Source organism: Trichechus manatus, unplaced genomic scaffold, assembly GCF_000243295.1.
Source record: "Trichechus manatus latirostris isolate Lorelei unplaced genomic scaffold, TriManLat1.0 scaffold00100, whole genome shotgun sequence".
Taxonomy (NCBI): domain Eukaryota; kingdom Metazoa; phylum Chordata; class Mammalia; order Sirenia; family Trichechidae; genus Trichechus; species Trichechus manatus.
Window position 1 is genome coordinate 3,237,918 of NW_004444036.1, and position 27,949 is coordinate 3,265,866.

The 27,949-nt window shown below is 46.5% G+C and overlaps 1 protein-coding gene across 6 annotated transcripts in view; it reads right to left on the reverse strand.

Annotated features, from left to right (window-relative positions):
* MAP3K15 (mitogen-activated protein kinase kinase kinase 15) overlaps positions 1–27,949 on the reverse strand; it is a 123,805-nt gene that overhangs the window by 8,036 nt on the left and 87,820 nt on the right. For all 6 annotated transcript variants that reach the window (XR_002825061.1, XM_023737260.1, XM_023737258.1 and 3 more), the window contains exons 18-27: positions 13,263–13,420; positions 8,775–8,958; positions 7,810–8,005; positions 6,920–7,073; positions 5,705–5,890; positions 4,950–5,055; positions 3,601–3,820; positions 1,444–1,556; positions 157–266; positions 1–77 (exon numbers count right to left, since the gene is read on the reverse strand). Coding sequence is in view for 5 of the 6 variants with exons in the window: in XM_023737260.1 (XP_023593028.1) it covers positions 1–77; positions 157–266; positions 1,444–1,556; positions 3,601–3,820; positions 4,950–5,055; positions 5,705–5,890; positions 6,920–7,073; positions 7,810–8,005; positions 8,775–8,958; positions 13,263–13,420 (1,504 nt within the window). In the remaining variant the exon portion in view is untranslated. The remainder of the gene's footprint in view (positions 78–156; positions 267–1,443; positions 1,557–3,600; positions 3,821–4,949; positions 5,056–5,704; positions 5,891–6,919; positions 7,074–7,809; positions 8,006–8,774; positions 8,959–13,262; positions 13,421–27,949) is intronic.

The window sequence follows — 27,949 nt, forward strand, 5'->3', positions numbered from 1 at the left end:
CGAAGTCTAAGGTATCTTAGATCTTCCTTAGTGATATCATTAAGAATATCAGAAAGTGTATAACCCTCTTCAGCAATCTGAAACGAAGATCAAATATACACGTGCTCAGAAGCTTTAACAACAGCATATGGAACAGCTGTATGATTACTGATTTACCTTTTCAATTGTCTCAGCATCTGCTCCTTGCAGTTTCAACCAGTCTTCGAGCTCCTGATCTGTTCTCTGCCCAGGATACCCACAATGGGGTGCTGGCTTCTGTGTAATACCTGTAATGATTAGAAATGTGTTTTATTGTATATTAATGTCAGACAGTAAAACTCTTCCAGAACATAAATAGGGTGATATGAAAAGGAAATGAATTAAGTCTGTATCACTCAGTTGCTCAAATATATATTAAACAATGATTCATAATTCTTGGATTATAATTCTTGGATTCTGTTTCCAGAGCATAAAATAATCCTTAACTGTGTTGCCTTTGTTTAGCTTGGAATTTGACATGTTTTCTGCCTACCACCTTATATGCTTATTCCTCTGCCTTTAAATGCCTTTTTCTTGGGAATCATATCCCTAACTGCAAGTGAGGAAATAATAGTTTCACTACTGAGATTTCCCTGTTCATTCATTCATTCATTCCAAGAGGTAGCTACAGCTCTTTCCCAAGTGGCACAAAATGAAGAACTCAGGTTTACTGAGGTATACTTTATGCAGTAAACTAGCCTTTTTAGGTAAACCAAACCAAACACACTGCGTATAGTCGGTTTTGACTCGGAAACACTATGAGGCAGTTTTACATGACCTATAGGGTTACTCTAAGGCTGTAAATCTTCATGGAAGCAGACTGTCGCATCTTTCTCTTGCTTTTAGGTATACATACAGTGCTATGAAAGAATGCATACAATAACCACCATGATCAAGATACAGAAATTTACATCACTCCAAAAAGTTTCCTTGTGCCTGTTTATAGTCAGTCCCCTCCCCACAACTCCAGCCATTTTCTGATTTGTTTTCTGTCCTTACAGTTTTGCCTTGTCCAGAAGACTGTATAAATGGAATCATAGTATGTAGCCTTTTGGATCTGGCTTCTTTCACATGCATTTGCTGTTCACCCCATGTTTGTTGTTGAACGTATCAGTCAAAAGCTCGGTTACTAACCAAAAGGTCGGCAGTTTGAACCAACCCAGCAACTCCATGGGATAAAGACCTGGCAATCTATGCCTGTAAGGATTTCAGCCTAGGAAACCCTATGGGGCAGTTCTACTCTGTCACATGGGGTCGATGATTTGAAATCGACTCAACAGCACAGTATTCTAGAACCTACTGGAATACCACTTTAATAGAGGATAACTTAGACTGATTTCAGGGTTGACTAAAATATGTTTATTAGCCAGATTTGAAACCATCTCTCTCATACACATAAATCAGACCAAGTGGAAAACGACTCACCATTAGATTTTAAATGTAACCGGAGGTGATACAGTTCTTGAGTTTTCTGTTCTAGAGTTTGCCGTAGGAAATTCTGGTACTCTCTCTCTCTTTGAATTAGGTATTCCAAAAGTCTGGTTTAAGAAAAAAAAAAAAAGCCATCATCCAGAGACCCTGATGAATACCCTAACAAACACTGTTCAATTCAACTCAAACATGTTGAATATTAGAGATTGACAAAACCAAGGCCACCAGTCAAGTCTAGTGAGGGAAGCAAAGGTGACGTTTCTAAAAGTTCTGTGAATCAGGTTTCAGCCTGTATATGGGAACCCTCGTGTTTTTCCTCCACTTGAAAACAAAGACTTGCACTTAGTGAGTATATTTTGTCTCAAAATGTATCACGAACCAAAAAGTTAACTTGATGTCAATTGGCAGAACTCAGCCAGAAGGATGGTCTGGTTATTTAAACTTGTCTCCCTAATAAGATAAAGAAGCTGAAGGGAAGCTCACACTGGCTGGGCTCCTCCCCTCAGGATAGTCTCCTGACACCCAATCTTGTTTGTAGTTTTCCCTGGGACAAGAAAGGGATTGGCATAGCTGAGCCTAGAGCACTGGATTCACCACCACCCCCCATGCTGGGAGGGGCTCGCAGATTAGAGCCGTTTCCAGCTTTTCTTGTTTCTGCAGGCACCTAGGGAATGGAGATTCCTTTGGTTTTTAACGCCATGCTTTTTGTTAATTTATATGATCCATGCTGGTGGACTTGCTCTTACATCATTGAAATTGCCCTCAAAAGTCACCCTGCAACAGTATGTGAACATCCCGGCAAAACAGGGAGCAAGTGTGATGACACAGGCGGCACTGGGTAATTTGCTGGCAAAAATGGGGTGTGGATACAGCACTTCTGGCCCAGGGAGCAACACAGGAAATGCTGGCGCTCAACAAGTGAGGAACGCTGAAGTCATTTCCCATCCCTACCCTGCCTGCCTTGTCCTTGTCTCTCAACAAGTCCTCCTTTTCCACTAGCTAAGGAGGCAATTGTAGCACTCCAACTGGAGCCCTGATGCATCCTTGAGCCCGTCTGGACCGGAGAGCAGGCTAGGTAAACAGCTCTAACCAACTTTATGGGCGAAATGGGCTTGTGGGGCTGTCACTAGGACTGACCAGATACTCCCACCGAGCATCGTTCTGTCCGACCATCACACAGCTGTCTGTAGCACAGGGGCAGGCACACTACAGAGGCACTGCGTGCTTATTAACGACCTGCGCTCATGTGCTGGCTGATAACTTCACTGACTGCCTAATTCTCCTGAGACTGGGAGACAGAAGAATGACTCAACAGTGGAGAGGACTAACTTTGAACCCACAGATAGCATTTTATGAATTTGGTGATTGCAAACCTTACCAGAAAAAAACATTTTAAAGAGATGCTAAGTATTACTGTCAACTTTCATATTTGTCATATTTTAAAACTAAGAATTTTGCCTCTACCATTTAATTAAAATTCTAGGTCCTTTTAAAAAGTGATTTGATCTGCCTTAGTTAAGCTTCAGAGATCCCTGGGGATGTATACAACTTTTATGCCAAAATACGTATTCCTGGTACCTTATCAACTCCTGTTAAGTATTGATCAGCATCACCAGTGACCTTATGGCTACAAAGCAACATTTGGAACAAGTACCAACTAGTTCGCTACAGCTGTGGATCAATATATATATATTTTAAAGCCCATTGACAATGGGATCCCCAGAGCAAATGGGAATCACTTCATTTAACAAAGACTTAGGGAGCACCTACTATGTGCCAGGAAGTGAACAAAACAGACAAGTGTTCTGGGGGATCACTGAGCAGTACAGGCACTCTTGGATGGGAAGCAGCCCACGACTGCCTGCCGAAGGACTGTGAAAAATCACAAGGAAGAGTCCAAGATGAGTGGGAAAACTTCCTTGAGGCTAGGGCTGTGGGATACATACCTGTTTCAGTCCTTCAGTTTAACCTGATAATACCCCCCTGCCCAGTTCACAGATCGTTAAGATGCTCTACAACAAACCATTTGTACTTTAAATGGCTTTTCTGAGACCCAGGTGAGGCACTGTCCACCCAATTAAACCAATCACCTTGTCAGTTCCAGTCAATCTCCCACCCCTCTTCCAGGTACTGGGTGTAGAAGATTCTTACCTGGTAGTCTCCTCCCTGAGCTTGCCCAGCTGGAGGCTCAGGTGCTGGTAGGGATGGTGGAGCTGGATCTCCTGGAAGGCTGCTGAACTGGGTCTGCTCCCTCCATAGGTGGCAGGCACTTTGCTTCCATTTGAGTCTGCCAGGGGGTGGTAGTCTTCCATGTCTGCATCCTTATCTACCCCTTCCATCTCAGAGGCAGGCTCGAACTGTGCTTGTAGCTCTGCAAAATCATAGTAGGAACGACTATGGTCCCTGGGTGGTACAGCTAACTACTCACCTGCTAACCACATGGTTGGGAGGTTTGAGCCCACCCAGAGAAGACTTGGAAGAAAGGCCTTGGGATCTACTTCCCAAAAATCAGCCACTGAAAGCCCTATGGAGCACAGTTCTACTTTGACACACGTGGGGTTGCCATGAATCGGAGCTGACTTGACAGCAACTGCTTTTTATCAAAAGAGCATTTCAACAAGGCCAGGGCTTGGTGGAGCTTATGTCCCATCTCAGCAAACCACACTGTACAGAGGCTAGCCTGGCCAATGCAACACCATCAGGGTACTACTGACTTCCTCAGTGGAAAGGAGACTTCATTTGGTCCTCTGCCGTGTAAAAACGATTAACCCCCAGTTTACAGATGAGGAGAGAGAGGCTTAAACATGTTGAGTTAGCTAAGGACAGCTTGAAAAAGGTACAACCAGGCCCGGGTTTTTTTTTTCAACTACAGAAAGTTGCCTGCTTGGAGTAGGGAAGTAATGAAGCATTGGGTTTAACAAGCCTTTCCTGTAGCCCATGTTAGGGAATTGTCAGAAGGGCAGGTAAGATGACCAGAGAGATCAAAGTAAATAGAGGAAGTGGCAATGTCAACAAAATAGGTTTAAAGTCCCCCTTTGTAGAAGTCACCATAAAAACAGAATCAACTTTGGTATTTAGCAGCCCTGACATCTCAAAAACAGGCTACAAAAGCCAAAGATTTCTACAGCTACCACATAATGATTCTCAGAAAAGACACTGAACGTTAAGAGGATCAAGCAACCAGGAAGCCTTTGGTGAGCTCACCCGGAAATAGACAGTGGATACCAGAGGAGTGCAGGATCCTCACCCGCAGGCTCAACACTCCCTTAGAGATCTACCTGCAGTCAACTCCATTACGCCAAGGGAGCACACAAACAGAGCCGTGAGATTCTTAGAACACAGAATCTTGGCTCCAGAAGGAGTCTATGGCAGCATTCACCCAAATGCAGGGAAGTACATAGCCAAGATGAAACAGAAGAAAGCAACAGTGGTGAGTGCACGGGACATTTCTGATTTTTCCATAGCCTGAAGCTGACCTTGACCACAAAGAAGGCACTTACCTGGGATGAGAATGGTGACCGCAGCTTGCACCGCTTGGCGAATGATGTTGTCCATCGCAAACATCCAGTGGGGCCTAATTAAGTGATTCCTCAAAATTTTATTTACCTAAAAATCATAAAAATTCACATTCCTGATACAGTAGACTTTTAAGAAATATAAGTTAGTCCTTACTAATTCTAATTTGCCTCTACCCTGAGATGAAGTATCAACCAAGCTGCCCTGGTTTTCTGACCTACTTGTGTTTTCCTTGGGATTGAGTCTTCCTCTAAGCTAGCCCTAAGTCATGCTGGGGGCGGGGGGATGGGTACAGTGATAGATCAGCCTCGCTGAGCTCTTCGTTTGTTTTTTCAACAAGCATTTACTGAGCAATTATGAAGTGTCAGCTCCATCTTCGGTGCTTGGGACACAAACATGAACAAGACATGGTTTCTGGCCTGGAGGAACTCCCTTCTGTTTGGGCAGACATATAAGCTTAAACCCCACACCCACTCTGCTAGCGGTTGCCACATGTACCCAAATCCTATCCTCATGCTTTTCATGGCCAAGTGCAAATCAGCACATTTACTGAGGTGACATTTCACATACTTGCACACTGTGTTTAGAGGGTGCTGCAGAAACTTGGGACTTAAACAGGTGACAAGAGATGAGGACGGTGGGAGAAGATGGTAATCAGACTCTGTGGTCTTAGCTATGAGCCACTTCAGTGGGCTCCCTGCCTTCTAGTATGTTCTCTAGGGCTAGATGTAGCACTCACAGCATCCTGAAATCCAAACAGTACCAGGTGAATCTGATTGATGGATGAGCTGTCAAAGTCCAGCTCCACTTTTAGCTTTGATATTGTAGACGCCATCACCCTGTGCTCTGGGGAGCGTATGAAGTCCCTCAGGATCCCAATTATTTGCTTGATGTGGCCAACTGAGAGATGCAACTCTTCTGAACTCTAACCACCCCCAAAAAAAGAAAGAAAAAAATTTATTTTCATTGAGTAAGTCTGAGCGAAGGAGGGAAAATTCAAGAAATATTTAGGGAATCAAAAAAACAAACCCGTTGCCGTTGAGTCGATTCTGACTCATAGCAACCCTATAGAACAGAGAACTGCCTCATAGGGTTTCCAAGGCTGTAATCTTTACGGAAGGAGACTGCCACATCTTTCTCACATGGAGTGGCTGGTGGGTTCGAACCACTGACCTCTGGGTTAGCAGCCAGGCGGTTAACCACTGTGCCTCATTGAGGGGAAACTAGGTGACAATTATCTAGTTAATGGAACTGTGCAACTGTCAGGTGAGAAGAGTTCTCCATTTGCTCCTGGAATTTCTTCCAGATCTTTCCTGTCTGAGGGTTATCTGGTCCCTGCTCTTCCCTGGCCTGCATGTGTAAGCAAACACACTCTTACAACTAAGCCCCATATTAAGGAGAAAGATTGGGGCCTCATCAGAAGATATGGCTCATGCTTCCATCATGGGGCAGTGTCTGCTTCATAAAAGGACTTTCCCCAACCAAAGTAACGGAGGTGTGAAATCAGTTTGCCATTACTGCTTCCTAGTTAAAAGCTCCCTCCCAAAGTGATTCTTCTCCAGCTTCTGAGGACAGCTCTAGTGTCCTCCTGGACAGTTTAGAAAGCCCATAGCTAGGGGATTACCTGGGCTCCCAGAGGCTGAGGCTCTTCCCACCCACTGGACTTTGTGTGGCCATCCGGCTGGTTTCACCACCAGGGGGCAGCACCGGCCCACCACTGCCTAGACTCACCGCAGTATTTTGCAAATTCATGTTACGGTGGTTTTTTTTTTGTTTGTTTTTGTTTTTTTTCTCTTGGTATTTTGTTTTACTGGGGTAGGGAAGGAAGTTGGGAAACCTTTATAGTGATTACTGTAACTATGAGAATGTTCCAGTGTAGCAGGAACCTCCTCAGTCCCTCCTTGGATGGGGCAGAGGGGGCAGGATCAGCAGGTGCCCTCCCTGAGGCCTGTACCTGGGCCACGCACTCTTGCAGGTTGGAAACCACCTGGCTCTGCTCCTCCCACAGGATTTTGTACAGGATGGCACGGCGCTCACCGTCCTTGCGCAGCAGGAAGAGGCCTGGGTCCCTGTCCTCCGGGGACAAGGCAGTGCTCTCATCTGGAACACTGTGGGCAAACACACATGGACAATGTCTGCAGTCCCTGGGCACCTTCTCCAGAAGTGTCCCAGGCTAGGGCCCTATGGGGAGAGTGGGTGTGAAGAGACAAATACTCTGCAGTCCCCACCCTCAAGAAGATGGCACTGCAGGGGAAGGTTGGAAACAGCAGGAGGAAGGTGAATCTGAAGAGAAATGCAGTGTTTTCTCTATCCCCGGAGCTCCAGTACTGGAAAGGGGGGACGGGGAGGGAGGGGAGGATGAAGGAGAGAAGAGGGGACAAGAAGGGGAAGGGAGGGGGAGACTGAGTGGGAGGAGAAGAAAGAGGGGAGGCAGAAGGGGGAGAGGGGACAGGAGGGGGAAGAAGCAAAGTAAAGGGAAGGAGGGAGGGGAAGGAGGGGGCAAGGGGAAGGAGGAGAAGGAGGGGGCAAAGGGAGAGAAGGGAAGGAGGGGCAAGAGGAGGGAGGGGAAGGGGGTAAGGGGAGGAAGGAGAAGGAGGGGCAAGAGGAGGGAGGGGAAGGGGGTAAGGGGAGGAAGGAGAAGGAGGGGGAAAAGGGAGGGGGGAAGGAGAGGGACAAAGGGAGGGAGGGGAAGAAGGGGGAGGGACAGCAAATGAACAAACTCTCCTCCTTGCTAGCGTAGTGACCACGTGGTCCTATACTGATGGAACACCTGGATTTTGCCTGCAGGTATTTTGCCCCTGAGGAATATGAGTACTTCTTGCAGCCCAGGCACAAAGGCTGTACCTGGGAAGATGACTGAGGTGGTGCTTGGGCAGTGACTCGGAGGCTGGGGACCGGGCCTTCTCGAAGAACACATCGGACTGGGCCTCTGAGTCAGGGGAGATGGAGCTGTGCTCGCTGCTGCTGCTGCTGCTGACGCCGCTGCCACCGCCACCACCACCTGCAAACTCCCCCAGCAAGGGCAGCGCCAGGGCCCCCTCTGTGTGGAGGAGAAAGGAGGGAGGGAGGGAGGAGAAAGGAAGGGAGGGAGGAGAAAGGGAGGGAGGGAGGAGAAAGGGAGGGAGGGAGGAGGTGAGCTCCAGGGAGCCTGCGCTGCTCCAACTGGGCTGTCCAAACAATAACCCCCAAATCCCGTGACAATGAACATTTTGATCCAGTAGGGTCCGAAACTCTTCATTTCTAACAAGCCTACTTGGGGGGTGGGGAGCAGGGCAGGCACCTAGTCGGACGACCATGCTCTGCAGAGGAAGACACCGAGCCCTTCTTTCATGGGTTCTGACCCTGATCCACACCAGGAAAATGAAAACAAACGGCCTCCTTTTCAGGAGTCTCCCTTAGGTCACTGCCATCAGGATTTACTGCCCCAGAAGGGGTCACTTAGTTTTGGTGGTCTGCAGGACAGCCACCCCAGGCAGAAGCCCTTGCAAACTGTCCCCGACACTCTCTTCAATCAGGGTCAGGGGCAGCACAGAAGGCCAGGTTGCTACAATGCAACCGGGCTCTGTCCAGGAAGACAGCAGACTCCAGCCAGGACACCTCCCTCCTCATCACCATCTCAAAGGAAAGACTATAACAAGGGGGTGGCATCACAGTCCACTGGAGATTCACGTGCCTGTCAACAAGTCAGACAGACATGCATTGGTTGGGCTTTGGCAAGCCCCAAACCTGCTACGCCAATCCCTGCCACCCTTCGCCAAGGTGGGAAGCTCAGTGCAGCCACCTGGTCCAGCTGTCTGGGTAGGCCTCACCTGAGGGCTTGAAAGCAATTCGGTTCTTCTTGCCCTTGTTCACCTGCCTTAAGAAACCCTCTCTGAGCAGGGTGGCAGCTGTGACACGTTTTTGGGGGTCAGGCTCAAAACAGGATAAAATGAAGGCTCTGGCTTCAGCTGAAAGAGCTTCCGGAATCTCTGGATGGATCTTAAACATCCCCACCTGCATTTAAGGGAGAGGTAGCCAATCTGTATCAGTGAGGTCGCAGGTAAGTCACTACAAAGCTCTACATTCGCCATTCTGTGCAGGGCTGGTGACAGGTTACAATAGTGCCCCAATGAACTTCACCTGTGTCCCCGCCCCTTTGCAATGTTATCCTGATGCTGCACCCCTCCTGAGATGGACTCTATTTCCCCCACCCCTTGAATCTGGGCTGGCCTCTTGGCAGAAGTGATAGTGTTTAAGTTTCAGAGCCTTCCCTAGCTTGCACTCTAGTCCTCTTTAGATCCAAAGACCACCAAGCAGTGAGGAAGCCCAGGGTGAAGACCACATGGAAAGCATGGCCCAGCCATCCCAGCTGCAACCCCAGCCAGGTGGAAGAGGCCATCTCAGACCACACTGCCAAGCCACCCCCTGAGTGCAGCCACATGAGTGAGCCCAAGAGAAACCAGCAGAAGAACTAACCGGTCAACCCACAATCACTGCTTGAAGCCTCTAAGTGGTGGTTTGTTCCACAGCAGTAGAAAACTGCGACGGAACTTGGGCCAGTCTGCAGCAGGATGCGCTAAAGGAGGGGACTCAGAGGCAGCTGTTATCTGTTTCCTAAAACACAGCTTATCCAACAGATGCCCCACACGCCTCTTAACCTCTAACAGCCTAAACTCCCAAGCTCCAGTTCTAAACCACGTGCACATAAACCCTTGGGACTGGTAACTCAGACAAGGAACTAATCATCCAAAGCTAAACCCAACCCCTCATCCCCATGAGGTCAAACTGGCTGGGGAAGGGGCACTGCCCTTCTCTGTTGGTGCTTGTCTTAGATGCCTAGTTGCTGCTGTAACACAAATACCACAAGTGGGCAGCTTTAAAGAACAGAAATTTATTTTCTCACGGTTCTGGAGGCTAACAGTCCAAATCAGGGTCTCGGCCACGTGGATTCCTTCCTTGCTGATAACCCAAGAGTTCCTTGGTTCCTTGGCTTGTAGACAGTCCTCACATGGCATCTGTCCCCCCCACCCCCCAACCCCGACTCCCATGTTATGTGTGTCTCTGTGTCTAATCTGCTTTTTATAACTCAGAAGTAATTAGATTTAGGACCCACCCTACTCGGGTATGATCTAATTAAGATAACGAAGAAAACCCTATTTCCATACAAGATTACATCACCCAGTGTCGGGGTTAGAACTCCAACAAAGATTTTGGTGAGACACACTTCAATCCACAACAGGGGCCCTGCTAGAATTTCTGCTTCAGCTTCCACCTTCTGGACAGTGAATCACTGTCCTGCTAAAGGCTCTCTGTCCCTATGGACTATAAGGGGACCAAGAGTTGGGTCTGAGTTGTCCCATCTCCCTGTGATATGGAAATGCTTCTATGACAAATCCTACTCGTTCATCTTGCATAACTGTCCCCATTAGGAGTGGCTCTCTTTTCTTTTTAGGAGTTGGCATCTTAAAGTATGCCGTCTTCCCTGTTTCTTTTCTAATGGATCCAGGGATGGAAGCCATTCAGCCCACCAGGTCCGCCCCTAGTCCCAGCTCCTTGGCAATCTTGGGCCGCCTCAGCCTGCTTTGCCCCCATTAAGGGGGATCTGGGTGCTGTAGAAAGGAAACTGCACACCCTGAAGACTTCAGATCCCACAGTGTCCCTTGACCAAGGAGGAGCACACTTATATTTTAAACACAGTTCAAGAGTTTTGGATTTTCGGACCACTAAAGGCTGGATATCATGGATTGAATTGTGTCCTCCAAAATATCTGTCAACTTGGCTGGGTCATGATTCCCAGTATTGTATGACTGTGTACCATTTTGTAAATCTGATGTGATTTCCTTATGTGTTGTAAACTCTATCGTTATGATGAGGTTATATGTGATTTCTTTATGTGTTGTAAAGTCTACCACTATGATGACATTATACCGATGAGGTATACATGATTGGATAGTGTCTTAAGCCAATCTCTTTCAAGATATAAAAGAGAGAAGCAAGCAGAGACACATGGGAACCTCATACCACCAAAGAAGGAAGTGCCAGGAGAAAAGCATGACCTTTGGACCTGAGGTTCGTGGGATGAGATGCTCCCAGACCAAGGGAAGATTGATGACATGGATCTTCCTCCAGAGCTGACAGAGAGAGAAAGCCTTCCCCTGGAGCCGGCACCCTGAATTTGGACTTGTAGCCTACTAGACCGTGAGAGAATAAACTTCTCTTTGTTAAAGCCATCCACTTGTGGTATTTCTGTTAGAGCAGCAGTTGATGACCATGACACTGGATGGATTCAAACTACTAAGATTTAAAACGCAGGGCCCATTACAGAGGGTAGCCCACTGAGAGCAGGGAGAGGAGTGGGCAGTGACCACAGGCACGGGGGCAGAGGAAAAACTCAGGACAAGAACCCAGTGGAAGTGGACAGCTTGTCCCCTGGCTCTCAGAAGAAAGAACAGGTGTGGGCAACCCCCTGGCACCTTGCAAAGACAACACTTTTAAGGGTGCTTTGCTGCTGCTCAAAAGGTCTCCTTGGGGAGGGGGGAAAGGTCCCCCTTTGTTTCTGATGCTGCCCAGAAGTTTCCTGAAAATCTCCTGAAGGAGTCTAGAGATCCCAGAAATAATGTCTACAGTCTTTGTTAAGAGAACACACAAAATATTATTTACAATAGTAAAATACTCATTTGCAATAGACTTTTTATGGTGTTATGGATTGAACGGTGTCCCCCAAAAAGGTATGTTGAAGTCCTAACCCCTGGTGACCTGTGAACGTGACTCTGTTTGGAAATACGGTCTTTGAAGATGTTATCAGTTAACATGAAGTCATATTGGAGTAGGGTGGGTCTGAGTCCCAGCTAAGTGATGTCCTTATCAAAGAGAAGAGACACAGAGGGAAGACCACCATGTGAAGCCGAAGGCTGAGATTGGAGTTACGCTGCTATAGCAAGGAACGCCTGTGTCTACCAGAAGCTGGGAGAGACAAAGAAAGATCTTCTCCTAGAGCCTTCAGAGAGAGCACAGCCCTGTAGACACCCTGAATGTGGACTTCTAGCTTCCAGAACCGTGAGACAATAACTTTCTGTTGTTTTAAGCCACTCACTAGGTGGTCTTTTGTTACGGCAGCCCTAAGAAACTAATACATATGCCATCCAAGAAAATAAATACATTTTCAAAAAATTTGAATAGCTAAGGAGCTAACTAAAACCAGGAGGAAGGAAGAGGTAGAGGGAGTCACTCATTCCCTAGGATGAAGGTAGCGACCCACAGCCTTCAGATGGGTGTGCCTGAGTTTACACAGGAAGTCACTAGCAGATTGGAAAACAAACAGCCCTGGCTCACAGGTGGCCCAAATGTATCCCTCAGCCCCAGCTGCTATGTATTCCAAGAACTGAGACTAAAGCTACGCGAGCAAGCTTACATGGCCCCAACTGGGTCCATCATGAAGACATCTAAGTATGGGAGAAGGTCATCGCTATCCTCCAGCTCTGGTGTTCAAGGTCATGTTAGAACTGCAGTTGCTAGAGATCCTTGTCGACTTGAGATCTTAGCCTTGGAACTGCCTGAGCAACTGGTGTGAGGGTGGGAAGGTCTGAGTGTCTTCCACAGAGGCCCAAGTCCTGGGGCAAGGCCAGGTGAAGAAGAGCAGCAAAGGCAGGGACCCAAAGCACATAGCACCCGGAGTGGGCTGAACCTCCTGCACTCGTGCCTTTGAATTCTTTCTGCTGAAGAAGCCTAGTTGGAGGGGCTGGCAAAGATGCAGGCAATGAGGCTGCAAGGCAGGAACAGGCGGAGAGGCCTCCATATTGGCAGGGTACCCATGAAGCAAGGCTTCTGGAATCATATCAAATTGCTTTACCGTACTGTGACTTCATTATCCAAAAGTAATAGCCATTTGGCATTTTGCAACCTCACACTCTTGCTTTCCAGCAATGAGGGGAATAAAACTGCTCCATGGGAAGTCAGCACTAGAGACCCTCTCAAACTTGTCTAAGCATACACGGAACCACAAGCTACCGACCTGACCCTGAACACACAGGACTTTCTTGGCATCAACTTCCCATGGAGTGTCAAGCAAGCATGTCCCTTCCCAAGGTCTCAGTGTGTCCATTTGTAAAACCCCCAGCCATACTGGTCAATCAGAACGATGTTGGCCACAATACATGGATCACCCTTTCTGTTAACTTGGGAGGGTTTTCAGAATCAAAGGATAAAGGATCTGATACCCCAAGTCCCAAAACCCAGTCAGAAACCTCTCCTCCAAAGACTCAGACTCCACATGGTCTCTGCACCTTGCCCAGCAACCTAGAGTACCAAACAGCTCTTACTTTGAACATTGCTGCCTGAGGTTCACCGAGCTCATGGAACGGAGGCCTGCTGGTTGCCATCTCAATGATGGTGCAGCCCAGGGACCAGATATCAGCTGGGGCACCATACCCACGAGGTCCCTGATCAATAATCTCCGGAGCCATGTACTGCAGAGTGCCTATTTGGAGAAGAAACAAAGATTGTGGGCACCATATTGCTGAAAAATGAAGTGGACCATTAGTAAACAAGTGTGTTAACTTCAACCCCCTCATTTATGATGGATGCAGCCTTGTCCCATGCATAAATAATATGGTTGCATCTTTTCTTGGACAAGAGACATGCAACATGCCTTCCTTTAATACTGGCCACATTGAGAAAGGATTTCTCAGCCCCTAAAAGGATAAACAGGCCCAATTCAACTCAATAAGCATGTATCAGTGCCTGCCAGGTACAGGGAGACCGGACTAGAAGAAACAAAGTGCCTGACCTCAAGGAGCTGCCCAGCAGAGGAGACAGGCACCATGACGATAGCAGCAGCCATGATGGTAGCATGTGATAAATGCTCCAACAGGAGTCTAAGAGGGCTACAAGAACATGAATGAAAAAGTGCCTGATTTTAAAGGGGGAGGTTATTGCTTATGGAGTACTTCATTTCAGTTTATGGTGATGGAAAAATCGCATTGATTATAGGTAGAGTTGCACAGCTGATTAACGTAATTGCTGTCAATAAGATGTATACCTGTAAAAAGTTGCTAACTGGCAAAAGTTGTGTGATAGATACATTTACAACGACAAAAAAAAAGAAAGAAACAGTTGCTGAGGCTTATATTACAACCAAACACTTCACGGGATTTGGTTCCTTGGTTTAGAGGTTTAGGGTCATGAATTCATGGCACATCCCAGTTAACTGGCCTAATACGGTGTTTAATGCTTCTATTCCTTGTGTAGTGCCTGGGGTCTTAAAAGCTTGCAAGTGGCCATCCTAGGCACAACAATTGGTCTTTATTCTGGAGCAACAGAGGAAAAAGGAGAGTCAGGAACAGAAGAGGAAGTGGAATGTGTGGCTAGTTGCTTCCATGAACAAGTGCCTCCTTTGCCATGAGACCAGAAGAACTGGATGGTATCTGGCTAAGATTACTAAATGTTTTGATCAAAGACTCTATAGAAGAATTTTGATCAAAAGGGGGAAAATACAGAACAGAAATTCAAATTCTCATGGAATTCAAACTTTCTGGAGCCATGGAAGCTGGATGAACCCCTGAAAGTCTTGCCCTGAGATCATCTTTAAACCTTAAACCAAAAACATCCCCTGAAGTCTTCTTAAAACCATAGCTTAGCTTAACTAAAAAAGAACATCTGCCTCAGCATTATACTCTTTTAAGATCTTTCTGTGCGGGATCAAAGTGATAAAAGCAACTCGAAAAATTAGAAACCTTAGAGGGCATTGAGTATATGTTAACAGCGGAAGAACAACTCAGAAAAGGAGGGTGACAATGGTTACACAACTTGAAGAATGTAATCAATGTCACAGAATTGTACATGCAGAAACTTTTTAACTGGTGTTTGTTCTGCTGTGTATATTCTCAAAAACAACAACAAATTTTTAAAAAGTGCTTGCTTCTGCCTGGTTTGAGTCAGAGAAAGCTATGGCAAAGAGGGCTGTGTCAATTTGGATCCCTTGAGAAATGCCAAGATAGGATTAGACATACAGAAATTTACTGGGGAGAAGGCCTAGGAAAGATAAAGGGGGAGGGAGCAGGAGTAGACTAGGTGGGCTGTCAGCTGAGGTGCAGGCCTGATATCTGGGAAAGGGGGGGTGAAGAAAGACTTCAGAAGGAAGTCTCATATGGCAGACAGCTCTGAGAACACTTCAGACAAGTCACTGGGGAATCCCTGACAAAAGCTGCCCATTGGACAAGTCCTAAACTGGTTCTAGTACCCCTACCACGCTCAGCCATTGGCTGGGAGCAAGCCGGGTAAAGCATGACCTTGATATGAACATGGTGGTAGATATAAAGGGGCAGCAGCTGGGGCTGTCAATGAACTAGGCTCCTGCTGCAAAGGTCAAAGAGGTGGACAAAGGGATGGGAGGGCTTCCAGGTAAAGGGGAACAACTTGAGCAAAGGCACATGCGTGTAAAGTATATAAGAGTCCAGGGAACAAGTGATGTTTGACAAAGGGCAGGGTGAGGGCAGAAGTGAAGGAGGCAGTGGTAAAGGCACAGCCCAAATGGCAAGCTGTGTGTTCTGAAGGCTCTGGCTTTGGAGTTCCTCCTGTGGGCCATGAGCCACTAGAGGTTGCCACAGGGAAGGTGGTGATCAGATATGGCAGCAGACGGGAGAAGGGATTGTTGAGGAGAGAGATAGGGGACAGGGAGCTCAGTCAGGGCTCTGTGAGTAACATCTTTGGTTTTCCTTGAAACTAGGCTAGACACTGTGCTGGAGAAATGTGGAAGTAACATCATCAGATGCTATGTGCTGGCAATGAGGTTTGAAATCAGACAGAAAACTCAGAGATAACATTGGCCAAAGCAAGAATAGAGAACTCTCTGATACCCAGAGAAATCAAGGACCCATCACAAGATCACATAACCAAAGCAGGTTTCCAGACTTTTTTTTTTTAAATTGTGCTTTAGGTGAAAGTCTACAGCTTATGTTAATTTCTCATACCAAAATTTATACACATATTGTCACATTAGTTGCAATCCCCACAATGTGACAGCACACTACCCCTTTCCATCCCAGGTTCCCTGTGTCCATTCAACCAGTTCCTGTCCTGTCCCTTCCTGCCTCCAGACAGGCGTCACCCATTTGGTCTCGTGTATCTGATTGAACTAAGTAAGAAGCACACTCCTCATGTGTATCATTTTTTGTTTTATAGTGTTGCCTAATCTTTGTCTGAAGAGTGGGCTTCGGGAATGGTTTCGGTTCTGGGTTAACAGAGCATCTGGTGGCCATGGCTTTGGGGGTTCCTCCGGTCTCTGTCAGACCATTAAGTCTGTTTTTTTTTTTAACATGAATTTGAGTTCTGCGGCACACTTTTCTCCTGCTCTGTCCAGGACTCTCTGTTGTCAGGGCGGTCATTGGTGGTAGCTGGGCACCATCTAGTTCTTCTGGTCTCAGGCTGATGAAGTCTCCGGTTTATGTGGCCCTTTCTGTCTCTTGGGCTAATCTTTTCCTTATGTCTTTGGTGTTTTTCATTCTCCTTTACTCCAGGTGGTTGGGACCAATCAATGCATCTTAGATGGCTGCTCACAAGCTTTTAAGACCCCAGGTGCCACTCACCGAAGTGCATGCAGAACATTTTCTTAATAAACTTTGTTATACCAATTGACCTAGATGCCCCCAAAACTACAGTCCCCAGGATTCTTAATCAATGAAAAAAAAGGACTCACTGGTCAAAAATGTTTGGAGAAGCTACCTACTACATCCTCTTCAAGATCCAATGTAATGAGTCAGAATGGACTCAATGGCAATGAGTTTGGTTTTTTGGTTTATCAGCATTTGAAAGGCTAAGACAGCTGTGACCAACAAAACTTTCTGCAATGATGGAAATGTACTATTCTCTGCAGTCCAATATGGTAGCCACTAGTCTCAGGTGACTGTTGGGCGCTTGAAATGTGGCTAGTTACACTGAAGAAATGAACTGTAAATTATTTTATTTCATGCTAAATAATTAAAAAGTTAAATATAAATATAAACCGGGTTGTATCAGTGAGCTTAACAGATCTGTGGGGCAGAAATAACGGCTTTGGTCTCCAGAGCTGAAAATCTGGTGGGGAGGCGCACAATCGTTTAGTTGCAGGGTTGGGCAAGATGGAGGCATGTAACACTTGTTACACTGTTAGGAAATCCTGGAACCCCAGGAAGGGAACTTCCAGTGACACAATATCCCCTTTACAGGCTCCTGCTGCTATAAATAACAGAGGACAACGCCTTGGCAGGTGTCTTAGGCTGAGTTCTCCAGAGAAGTAAAACAAATAAAGCGTATAAATATATATATATAGAAATTTATATCAAGGAAATGGCTCATGTGGTTGTAGAGGCTGTAATGTCCCAAGTCCATGAGTCAGGAAAGAGGCTTCTCCTGATTCATGTAGCCGCAGGGGCTGGCAAACCCAAGAACGGGAGGCCAAAGAGCAGGGCTGTTGCTCACAGGCTGTGAAAACTGACAAATCCCAAGATTGGCAGGCAAGACCGCAGGTAAGCTGCTAGCTCAAGTCCCAAGAACTGGAGGTCTGACGATCAGGAACCAGCTGCAGGATCCAGAACAAGCAAAAGCCCAGAGCCCTGCCTGAACATCCCCCCACACTCCATGTAGGCCACACGCCCAAGGAAACTCCCCTTCAACTGACTGGTCACTCACAGCAGATCCCATCATGGGGGTGATCACATATCAACTCTCAACAGGGAAGCGATCACATTATACGACTGCCAAACACTGAGAATCATGGCCCAGCCAAGTTGACACACAATCTTAACCATCACAGCAGGGAATGCACCTTCTAACTAATCTACAATTCACTAAGTCAAGAAACGGGCTAAGGCAAAGCACATTTCTGCTTTGCCTGCTGCGCCACATTAGGATCTGCCACTAGGTGGCGCAAGAGCGAACCTGGAAGGATGGAGGCAGGAGAAGAGACTTGGTCCTCCCACTCTGCTCACTGTTCCTGTGAGCAAACTTCACTTTGGACCCCCAGTTGGTTCCCCCAGTTGGTTCCAATAGCAGCAGCTGGTTCCAGTCTTCAGCCTTTTTGTCTCCCAACATTTCCAGAACCAGCCTCATCTTGCCTCCTCAGGGGTGTCTCCTCCAGTGGGTGGGACCCCTCCTCAGAGGTCCAAGTCCTACCACCACAGAGCTCTCCCCTTCGCTCCCCCCAGCCCTAGGGATGTAGATGCTTCCTGCTACCTCAGTGCCTCCTTGTTCCTTTTCAGTACCCAGTAAATTGTTCTTTAAATTCTCTCTGTAAATGTAACTGGGGTGACTTCTCTTTTCCGTCTGGACCCCAACCAATACAATCACTGCAACTTGATGATCGTTGGTATGCTTGAGTCCACTGTTGTTGCCACTGTGTATTCCGAGTGCCTTCCAACCTGGGGGCTCATCTTCCAGCACTGTATCAGACAATATTCTGTTGTGATCAATAGGGTTTTAACTGGATACTTTTCAGAAATAGATCTCCAGGAGTTTCTTCCTAGTCTGCAAGCTCCACTCAAACTTGTCCACCATGGGTGATCCTGCTGGAATTTAAAATACCAGTGGCATAGCTTCCAGCATTGTAGTAACATGCAAGCTACCACATTACAAAAAACTGACAGACAAGTGGTGGAGTTGTCCATTACTGTGTAATAAATTACCCTAAAACTTTGCAGCTTAAAAAAAACAGAGTTGTTACCTCACACAGTTTCTGTGGGTCAGGAATCCAGGAGGAGCTCAGGAGGTGGTTCTGGCTCAGGGTCAGTCAGGAGGTCACAGCCAACATGTCAGCAGAGGCTGCAGTCTTCTGAAGGCTTGCCTGGGGCTGGAGGATTCACTTCCAAGATGGCTCCCTCAAGTGGTTCTTGGTAGAAGGCTTTAGCGTCTCACCACATGGAATTTTCCACAGGTCTGCTCAGGACATGGCTTCTCCCAGAACAAGTGATCCCAGACAGCGAGAGAGGGATGCCACATTGAGTTTTATGACCTAGTCTCCAAGTCACACACCATCACTTCTGCCTTCTTGCATTCATCAGAACTTGATGCCATGGAGTCGATTCCAACTCACAGTGACCCTACAGACAAGAGTAGAACTGCCCTGTAGGGTTTCTAGGGCTGTAATCTCTACAGAAGCAGACTGCCACATCCTTCTCCTGAGGAGCGGCTGGTAGGTTCAACCGCCTACCTTTTGGTTAGCAGCTGAATGCTTAATCACTGCACCACCAGGGCTATTTCCATTCATTAGAAGCAAGTTACAAAGTCCAGCCCACACTCATGGGGAAGGAATTACACAGTGGCTTGAGTACCAGGATGTGGGGGGCATTGAAGGCCACCTTGGAGGCTGCCTGCTAAAACGTCTGACTTCTGGCTAACACTTGACAACTTACAAAGCATCTTCATGTAGCCTTGTCCATCTGACTCTCACAACTCCATAAGGTCAAGCAGAGGAGGTACAACATACTGTTATTCCCATTTATACATGAGAAAACTGAGGCTCAGAGAAGCTAAGGAATTTGCTCAAGCAGAAAAGCCAGAGCTAGAGTCCAAGTTTTCTGCCTCCAAGTTCAGAGCTACACACCACAAGGTCGCTGATCTATGTAATGAATCAAAGAGAAGGGCCACTGAAGGAAAGCCTGAGGCAAGAATTCCAAAGCTATATGTGACTGGAAGGTGTGGAGCAAGGATGAAAAACTGGATGCTCCCTTTTACTTACTACCATCTTCACAGAGAAGCACCCACTCACAGTAAGGAGCCAACAAAGAGAAGCAGCTCCTCACAACTATCTCAAGTAATCAAGTGTCTTAAGCTGGGTTCTCTAGAGAAGCAAAACCAGTAAAGTGTATGAATATATATAAAGATTTATATCAAGGAAATGGCTTATGTGGGTTGTAGAGACTGGAATATCCAAAGTCCATGACACAGAATAGAGGCTTCTCCTGATTCACGTAGCTGCAGGGGCCGGCGAGACCAAGACTGGCAGGTCAGAGAGCAGGGCTCTTGCTCACAGGCTGCGAAGATCGATGGATCCCAAGATTGGCAGGCAAGACAGCAGGTAAGCTGCTAGCTCAAGTCCCAAGAACCAGAGGTCAGACGAACAAGAGCCAGCTGCACAACCCAGAGTGAGCAAAAGCCCATGAGCCTTGCCAGACTGCCCACTTATATTCAGTGCAGGCTACATGCCCAAGGAAACTCCTTTTCAACTGATTGGCTACTCACAGCAGATCCTATAATGGACGCGATCATATTATATCAAATCTCATCATGGAAGTGATCACAACATCATACGATTGCCAAACAACTGAGAATCATGGCCCAGCCAAGCTGACACACAACCTTAGCCATCACACCAAGGGAAGGTCCCCAGGTGGTGTGCACAATGTGGGCACACATCAGCTGTACCAAAGGCTGCCAAGTGGGACATTGGAATAACGCAGAAATCCTGGAAAACTTGTTTGTCTTATATCTGGCTCTCACAAGGGCTTCAGGTCCTTCTTAAACTGCGCTCCCCCAAAGTGTGCCCCTACACTGGTCACTGAGTGGGCCAGCCACGGCTCTCAGGGACCCAAAGGCACCCATCTGAACCCCTTGGGATATAAAATCCATTAGGGGCTTGTCTTAGTCATTTAATGCTGCTATCACAGAAATACCACAAGTAGACGGCTTTAACAAAGAGAAGTTTATTTTCTCACAGTCCATTAGGGTACATGTCCAAATTCAGGGCATCAGCTCCAGCAGAACGCTTTCTCTATTGGTTCTGGAGGAAGGTCCGTGTCATCAATCTTCCCTTGGTCTGGGAGCTTCTCTGAGCAGAACCTCAGGTCTAAAGGACGCGCTCTGCTCCCGGCACTGCTTTCTTGGTGGTATGAGGTTCCCATGTCTCTCTGCTCGCTTCTCTCTTTTATATCTCAAGAGAGTGGCTTAAGACACTACCTAACCTTGTAGACCTCATCAATATAATTGCTGCTAATCCATCTTATTACATCATAGTGATAGAGTTTACAACACATAGGGGGATCACATCAGATAATAAAATGGGAGACGATCATACAATACTGGGAATCGAGGCCCAGCCAAATTGATACACACATTTTGAGGGGGACATAATTCAGTCCATGACAGGGCTCTTGGATAATCGTCCAAGCGTGGTTTTCAAATTACCAGCTGTCTTAGCTTCCTAGTGCTGCCATAACAAAGTACCACAAACTGGGTGGCTTATATGGACAGAAATTTATTGTCCCACAGTTGTATAGGCAAGGAGTTCAAATTCAGGGTGCTGACAGGACCATACTCTCTCCCGTGCAAGTCTCTAGATCTTTTCTCATCTGTTTCTAGTGGCCCCAGGCATTCCTAGCCATCCTTCCTCTGTGTCTGCTCCCTGCTTTTATAAGGACACCACTCAGATGGCATTAAGACCCACCCTACTCCAGGTGTGATCTCATGTTAACTGGTAACAACTTCAAAGACCTTATTTTCAGATGAGGTCACGTTCACGTGTACTGGCGGTTAGGACTTGAACATATCTTTTTGGAGGTACACAATTCAATCCATAACATCAGCAAAGAAATCATGTGGACTAGAGCAATATATATTAGAACTTTTGACTACAGCACCAAGGTATGATATGGATACCAAGATGAGGAGTCAAACAGGGACCAAAGGTGTGCATTTTCTAGGGAATCTTGTAGAAGTGGTTACACAACTCTTGGGCCCCTTGTCCAGCGCGCTTCCCACCCAGATCAGAGGTTAAAAAGGTTGAGAGGGTAGAGACTGAGGAGGGATTTTTGGAGGTGACTTCTAAGAGAGCCATGGGACATCTCCAGAAGGGTGTGGGCCCCTTGGAGGCTCAAGCAACTCAAAAATCAACTCAAGAATAATCGCATTAGGGATGAGAAGGCAAAAACGGACAGGAGCTGGTTAAATGGACCTGGGAAATCCAGGGTGGAAAGGAGGAGTGTGCTGTCACATTATAGGGAGAGCAGCTAAGGTCACATAACAATGTGTGGATAAATTTTTATATGAGAAACTGACTTGAACTGTAAACTTTCACTTAAAGCACAATAAAAAAATTTAGATTCTACACTGAAGGTGAAAAGAAAAGAATAATCGCACTTGGAAGGTGGCCACATGTGGCAGCATTTTCTACACGCCCCTTTAGATATTGTTCGAGCCCAATATTTCACACTTTCATCTTAGTGCTGTACAGAAGAGAGATAGTGTCGTCTCCCATAGGGACCACCTCAGTTGTCCTGCCCAAGAGATGAGCTTGGGGGCAGGAGGCAGAGCTTCTTCCTCACCCAAAGCCTTTGAGGGCATCTGCATTGGGCCCACTCAGAGCTCGACATGCCTGTGTCCCCTGCAAGTAAGTGACACAGAGGACTGATTCCTGAGGGAACCAAAACAACTTCCAGCAGCAAAAAACCAAAAAAACCAAACCCATTGCCGCTGAGTCAATTCCGACTCGTAGTGACCCTATAGGACAGAGAACAACTGCCCCATAAACTTTCCAAGGAGCGCCTGGTAGATTCGAATTGCCGATCTTTTGGTTAGCAGCCGTAACTCTTAACCACTACGCCACCAGGGGCCACTCCCTCAAGAGCAGGTAAAAGATGCATGAATCCTGGACACCAGGTGTGGAACACATTGTAGATATATGGGTTTAGGGTTCTTTTAAAAAGGAATTCTGCCCAAAAGTGATCTGCCAGGGCCTGGGTTTCTCAGGAGACAGAGACTGAGGGGTGGGTATAATGCAGGGGGAAGAAGATGGCTGTGGGGCATCAGGCAAAGGACAGGCCCCTGCCCATGACGAAGGAGTTATATTCAGAGGGACTCAGCTGGAAAGTTACCAGTACACATCAGTCAGGCCCATAGAACACAAAGCCAGGTTACAGCAGTGCGAATCAAGCAATAAGAGGTAGTGGTGGTTCAATGATAGAACTTTCGCCTTCCATGAAGGAGATCTGGGATTTGTTCCCAGCCAGCACACCTCATGTAAGTCAGTGGAGGCTTCTGTGTTGCTATCATGCTGATCAGGTTTCAGTGGAGCTTCCAGACTAAGATGGACTAGGAAGAAAGGCTTGGAGACCAGCTGAAAATCAGCCAATGAAAACCCCACGGGTCACAACGGTATGATCCACAACCGATCATGCGGATGGTGCAGGACTGGGCAACATTTGTTCTGTTGTGCATGGGGTTGCCACGAGTCTGACAGCAGCTAACAGCAGTCAAGTAACACACCTTTCCGTGCGCCCTTCTTCTCCCTCTTACAGCTGGTGAGTAGAAAAGAGGTGAGTGGGGGAGTTGAGGCTGACACCTGGACTCCTGACTGCAGGCAACTGCCTGAGTGAGTGAAGCCCAGAATGCTGGCTAATATATTAGCCTGAACCCTTTCAATCACTGAATTCACACCATGTTTGCTCCTTAAAGTGACATTCAGACTTTCTCTTTGTTATCTAAGGAAATTGGAAAAGTCCTGGGAAAGGACCGCGGTGGTGGGTGGGATTTGAAGAGGCAGCAGGAAACAAAAGTAAAGTGGCTTGTATGATTATACCATTGGAATCCTACAGGTCCAATGTGTTAGTTACATGCTTGTTGTTGTTGTTAATTAGTTGCCTTTGAGTTGACTCATGTACAACAGAATGAAACGCTGCCCAGTCCTACACCAGCTTTACAATCACTGGCACGCTCCAGTCCATTGTTGCAACCACTGTGTATACTGAGCACCTTCCCACCTAGGGGACTCATCTTCCAGCTTTATATCAGACAACATTCTGTTGGGTTTTCATTGGCTAATTTCCTAGTCTGGAAGCTCTGCTGAAACCTGTCCACCAAGGGTGACCCTGCTGGTATTTGAAATACCGGTGGTATAGCTTCCAGCATCACAGCAACATGCAAGCCGCCACACTATTAAAACTATCTTGGTCATCTAGTGCTGCTATAACAGAAAATACCACAAGTGGATGGCTTTAACAAAGAGAAGTTTATTCTCTCACAGTCCAATAGGCTACAAGTCCAAATTCAGAGCATCAGCTCCAGGGAAAGGCTTTCTTGGTCAGCTCTGGAGGAAGGTCCGTGTCAATCTTCCATTGGTCTAGGAGCTTCTCTGCTCAGGAACCTCAGGTTCAAAGGATGCGCTCTGCTCCCAGCACTGTTTTCTTGGTGGTATGAGGTTCCCATGTCTCTGCTCTTTTTATCTCTTATAAAATAAAAGGTGGTGTAGGCCACACCCCAGGAAAACTCCCTTTACATTGGATCAGGGTTGTGACCTTAGTAAGGGTGTTACAATCCACCTTAATCCTCTTTAACATCACAAAATGGAAGACAACCACACAACACTGGGAATCATGGCCCAACCAAGTTGACATATATTTTGGGGGGACACAATTCAATCCATGACAACAACTGACAGACGGGTGGTGGAGTCACCCACATAAACTCCATTATCTCAAAGGCTCTTTCCAGCTCTAATAAAACCTGTCACTTCTAGGTGCAAATTAGTATTTATTTTATTTATTTACATAACCAATACTTCGATTGCACTTGCTATGAGCCAGGTGAGGATCCCTGGTGGTGCAGTGGTTAAAGTGCTTGGCTGTTAAGTCAAAGGTTGGCGGTTCAAACCCACCAGCCGCTGCATGGGAGAAAGATGTGGCCGTCTGCTTCCATAAACATTTACAGCCTTGGAAACCCTGTGGAGCAGTTCTACTCTGCCCTACAGGGTCGCTGAGTTGGAATTGACTCAACGACAGTGGGTTTTTGGGAATGAGCCAGGTACCAATCTAAGTACTTCCATCAATATTAACTTATTTAATCCTCATAAAAACCCTGTGAGGTAATACTATGAGCATCTCCATTTTACTAAGAAAGCGAGGCACAAAGAGGTTAAGAAACATGCCCAAGGTTACACAGCTAGCAAGTGGTTGAGCCAGGATTTGAAGCAACAATGTTTACAGTCATAGACCAGAGCAGAATTCCTGTCCCCAAGGACCTCAATGAGTCCAGTGCTCAAAAACAAGGGGGGGCTGCAGCAGTTCCACTCCTGGTACCTACCCAAGAGGAATGAAAATATGCATCCACACAAAAGCTTATATGTGAATGTTCATAGCAGATTATTCACAAGAGCCCCAAAGTGGAAATAACCCAAATGTCCATTAACTAGTAAATGGATAAACCACTTGTCGTATACCCGTACAGTTGGACTCTATTCAGCAACAAAATGGAACAGACTATTGATATCTGCTAATCAACCAACTAGTTGCTGTTGAGTCGATTCCAACTCACAGTGACCCCATGTTTGTCAGAGTAGAACTCTGCTCCATAGGGTTTTCAATGGCTGATTTTTTGGAAGTAGATCATCAGGCCTTTTTTCTGAGGCACCTCTGGGTGGACTCAAACCTCTAACTTTTTGGTGAGCAGCCAAGCACACCGACCATCTGTACCACCCTGGGACTCCTACGGATACTTGCTACGAGATGCATAAGCCTCAAAAGTATCATGCTGAATGACAGATGCTAGATGCCAAAGACCACATGTTGTATCATTCCATTTCCATGAAATCTATAGAATCAGAGAGGAGACGAATGGTTGCCTAGGGTGGGAACGGGGATTGCTGGCAAGGGGCACAGGGATCTCTTTGGTGTCATGGGAATGTTTAGAAACTAGATGTGGTGATGCCAGCGCAACTCATTCAATTTACTGAAAACCGTTGAATTGTACACTTAAAACGAGTGCATTTTATGACATGTAAATTATAGCTCCCACCACCGTCTGTCAGTTTGTTGTACTGTGGTGGCTTGCATGTTGCTGAGATGCTGGAAACTATGCCACCAGTATTTCAAATACCAGCTGGGTCACCCACAATGGACAGGTTTCAACAGAGCTTCCAGACTGACAGACAAAGAAGAAAGGTCTGGTGATCTACCTTTAGAAACTCAGCCAATGAAAACCTTACGGGTCATAACAGAACACTGTCCAACCTGCTTGCATTGGACATGTCATCAGGAGGATCAATCGCTGGAAGAAGATGTCATGTTTGGTGATGTAGAGGGTCCTTGGTGAGATGAACTAGCACAACAGCCCCAACAATGGACTTGTACATGCCAGTGACCCTGAGGATGGCACAAGACTAGGCAACATTTCGTTCTGTCGTACGTAACGTTGCCCTGAGTCAGAGGGGACTCGATGGCAGCTATCTATCTATCTAAATTGTAGGTCAATAAAGCTGCTTTTTAAAAAAAAAAAAAAAAAGAAAGAAAACCCTGGAAAGCATGGCCCCTGGATTCTCTATCAGCCCAGAACTAAAACAATTTCCAAGGCCAACTCTTCAGACAGGGACATAAAGGGATACTCGTGAGGAGTGTGCCTCTTAGCTCAAGTAGATAAAAGAGACTAAACAGGCAGCTCCTGTTCGGAGGTGGGATGGGAAGGCAGAGAGGATCAGGAGCTGGTTGAATGGACATGGGGAATCAGGGGTGGAAAGTTGGAGTGTGCTGTCACAGTATGGAGAGAGCAATTAGGGTCACATAACAATGTATGTATAAATTTTTGTATGGGGGGAAAACAAGCAAGGGGGCTGGCCCTGGTTATTCTAGTTAGTTTACACCAACGGTGAACAAAGAGGTGGGGTGGTGGGCTCAAGGCCAAGAAGCTGCCAAAGCCTCTACCTCTCCTCCCAGCTGTGAAAGTCTCCGTTGCTTTTCGGGAAAGCACCATCAGACCCACGTGATGTGAGGTCCGCCCCAACCAGCTGAGATGTCCTTACAGAACCGCTCTCTGTTTTACAAACAGTAATTACATGCACGGGAATTTTCTAACCAAAATGAGACCCTTCTTTATGATCCCCCAAACACCCCCTGCATTATTTTGCAATTCAAAATCCATGCCTCCTCAAGCCAATTACTTGGGGAGATGTGATATGCAATAATGAATTATACATGCGTTATCTTTGTGAATTTTTTCTTCTCCTCAGGGATGCTAATTATGAGATAAATTGTTGGGGGTTTTATGTCTGGAAGTAACTTCTTGTCATATCAGAGCCCTTCTTGCTACTCATTGCAAAGCTAATTGGTGGTATTCAAAGGGGAAGACATAACTCATTTTCAATTACAGCAGTCAAATGCTCAAGGAAAAAATGTGCCATACATACATATGTATTCATATATACGTATTAATGTGTGTGTGTGTGTGTGTGTGTGTATACCCACAACAAAGAATGAAAATTCGACACACTCTTTCCATAGGAGATTCTGATGGAATCCTTGGTGTAGTATTCTCCCATTGTGAGATGCATGTACCTTCTCTTGCATTACAACTGAGAGATCACTTTCAATGTATACAAATTCCCTTTAGAAAAAGGAATACATCTATGGTGGGCATCCACTGTGGCCAAGAAACAACAATTCTCTTGATGAAGAAAAGTCTTTCAAAGCCGAGCCATTATTCCCCAAGAGTAAAGTCAAAGCTGCCCACTCCACAGCTTGGGCGACTACAAGGAAAGAGGACAGGCATCGGTCTTTTTATAGCTTCTTTCACAGCTATAATGTTATAGATGCAGTTTTGGAATTCTATCGAGCCAGACCTTTGTGATCCTTATGCTACTCCTCATTGTTAGCTTCTGCTGAGTTGACCCCGACTCATGGTGACCCCGTGCCAAATGGAACAAAATGCTACCAGGTTCTGTGCCATCCCCATGATCTGTTGCAGACTGTATCGTTGTGATCCATCAGGTTTTCACTGACTGATTTTCAGAAGTAGGTTCCATTGCCATAGAATTCAATTCCGACTCATGGCGACCCATTGTGTTATAGAGTAGAATAGCTCCATAGTGTTTTCTTGGCTGCAGTCTTTACAAAAATAGATCACCAGGCCTTTCTTCAGTGGCACCACTGGGTGGGTTCGAACCACCAACCCTTAGGTTAGCAGCCGATCGCAAATCTGCTTGTACCACCCAAGCAAATTTCATGTTACTCCTTCACACACACACACACACACACACACACACACACACACACACACA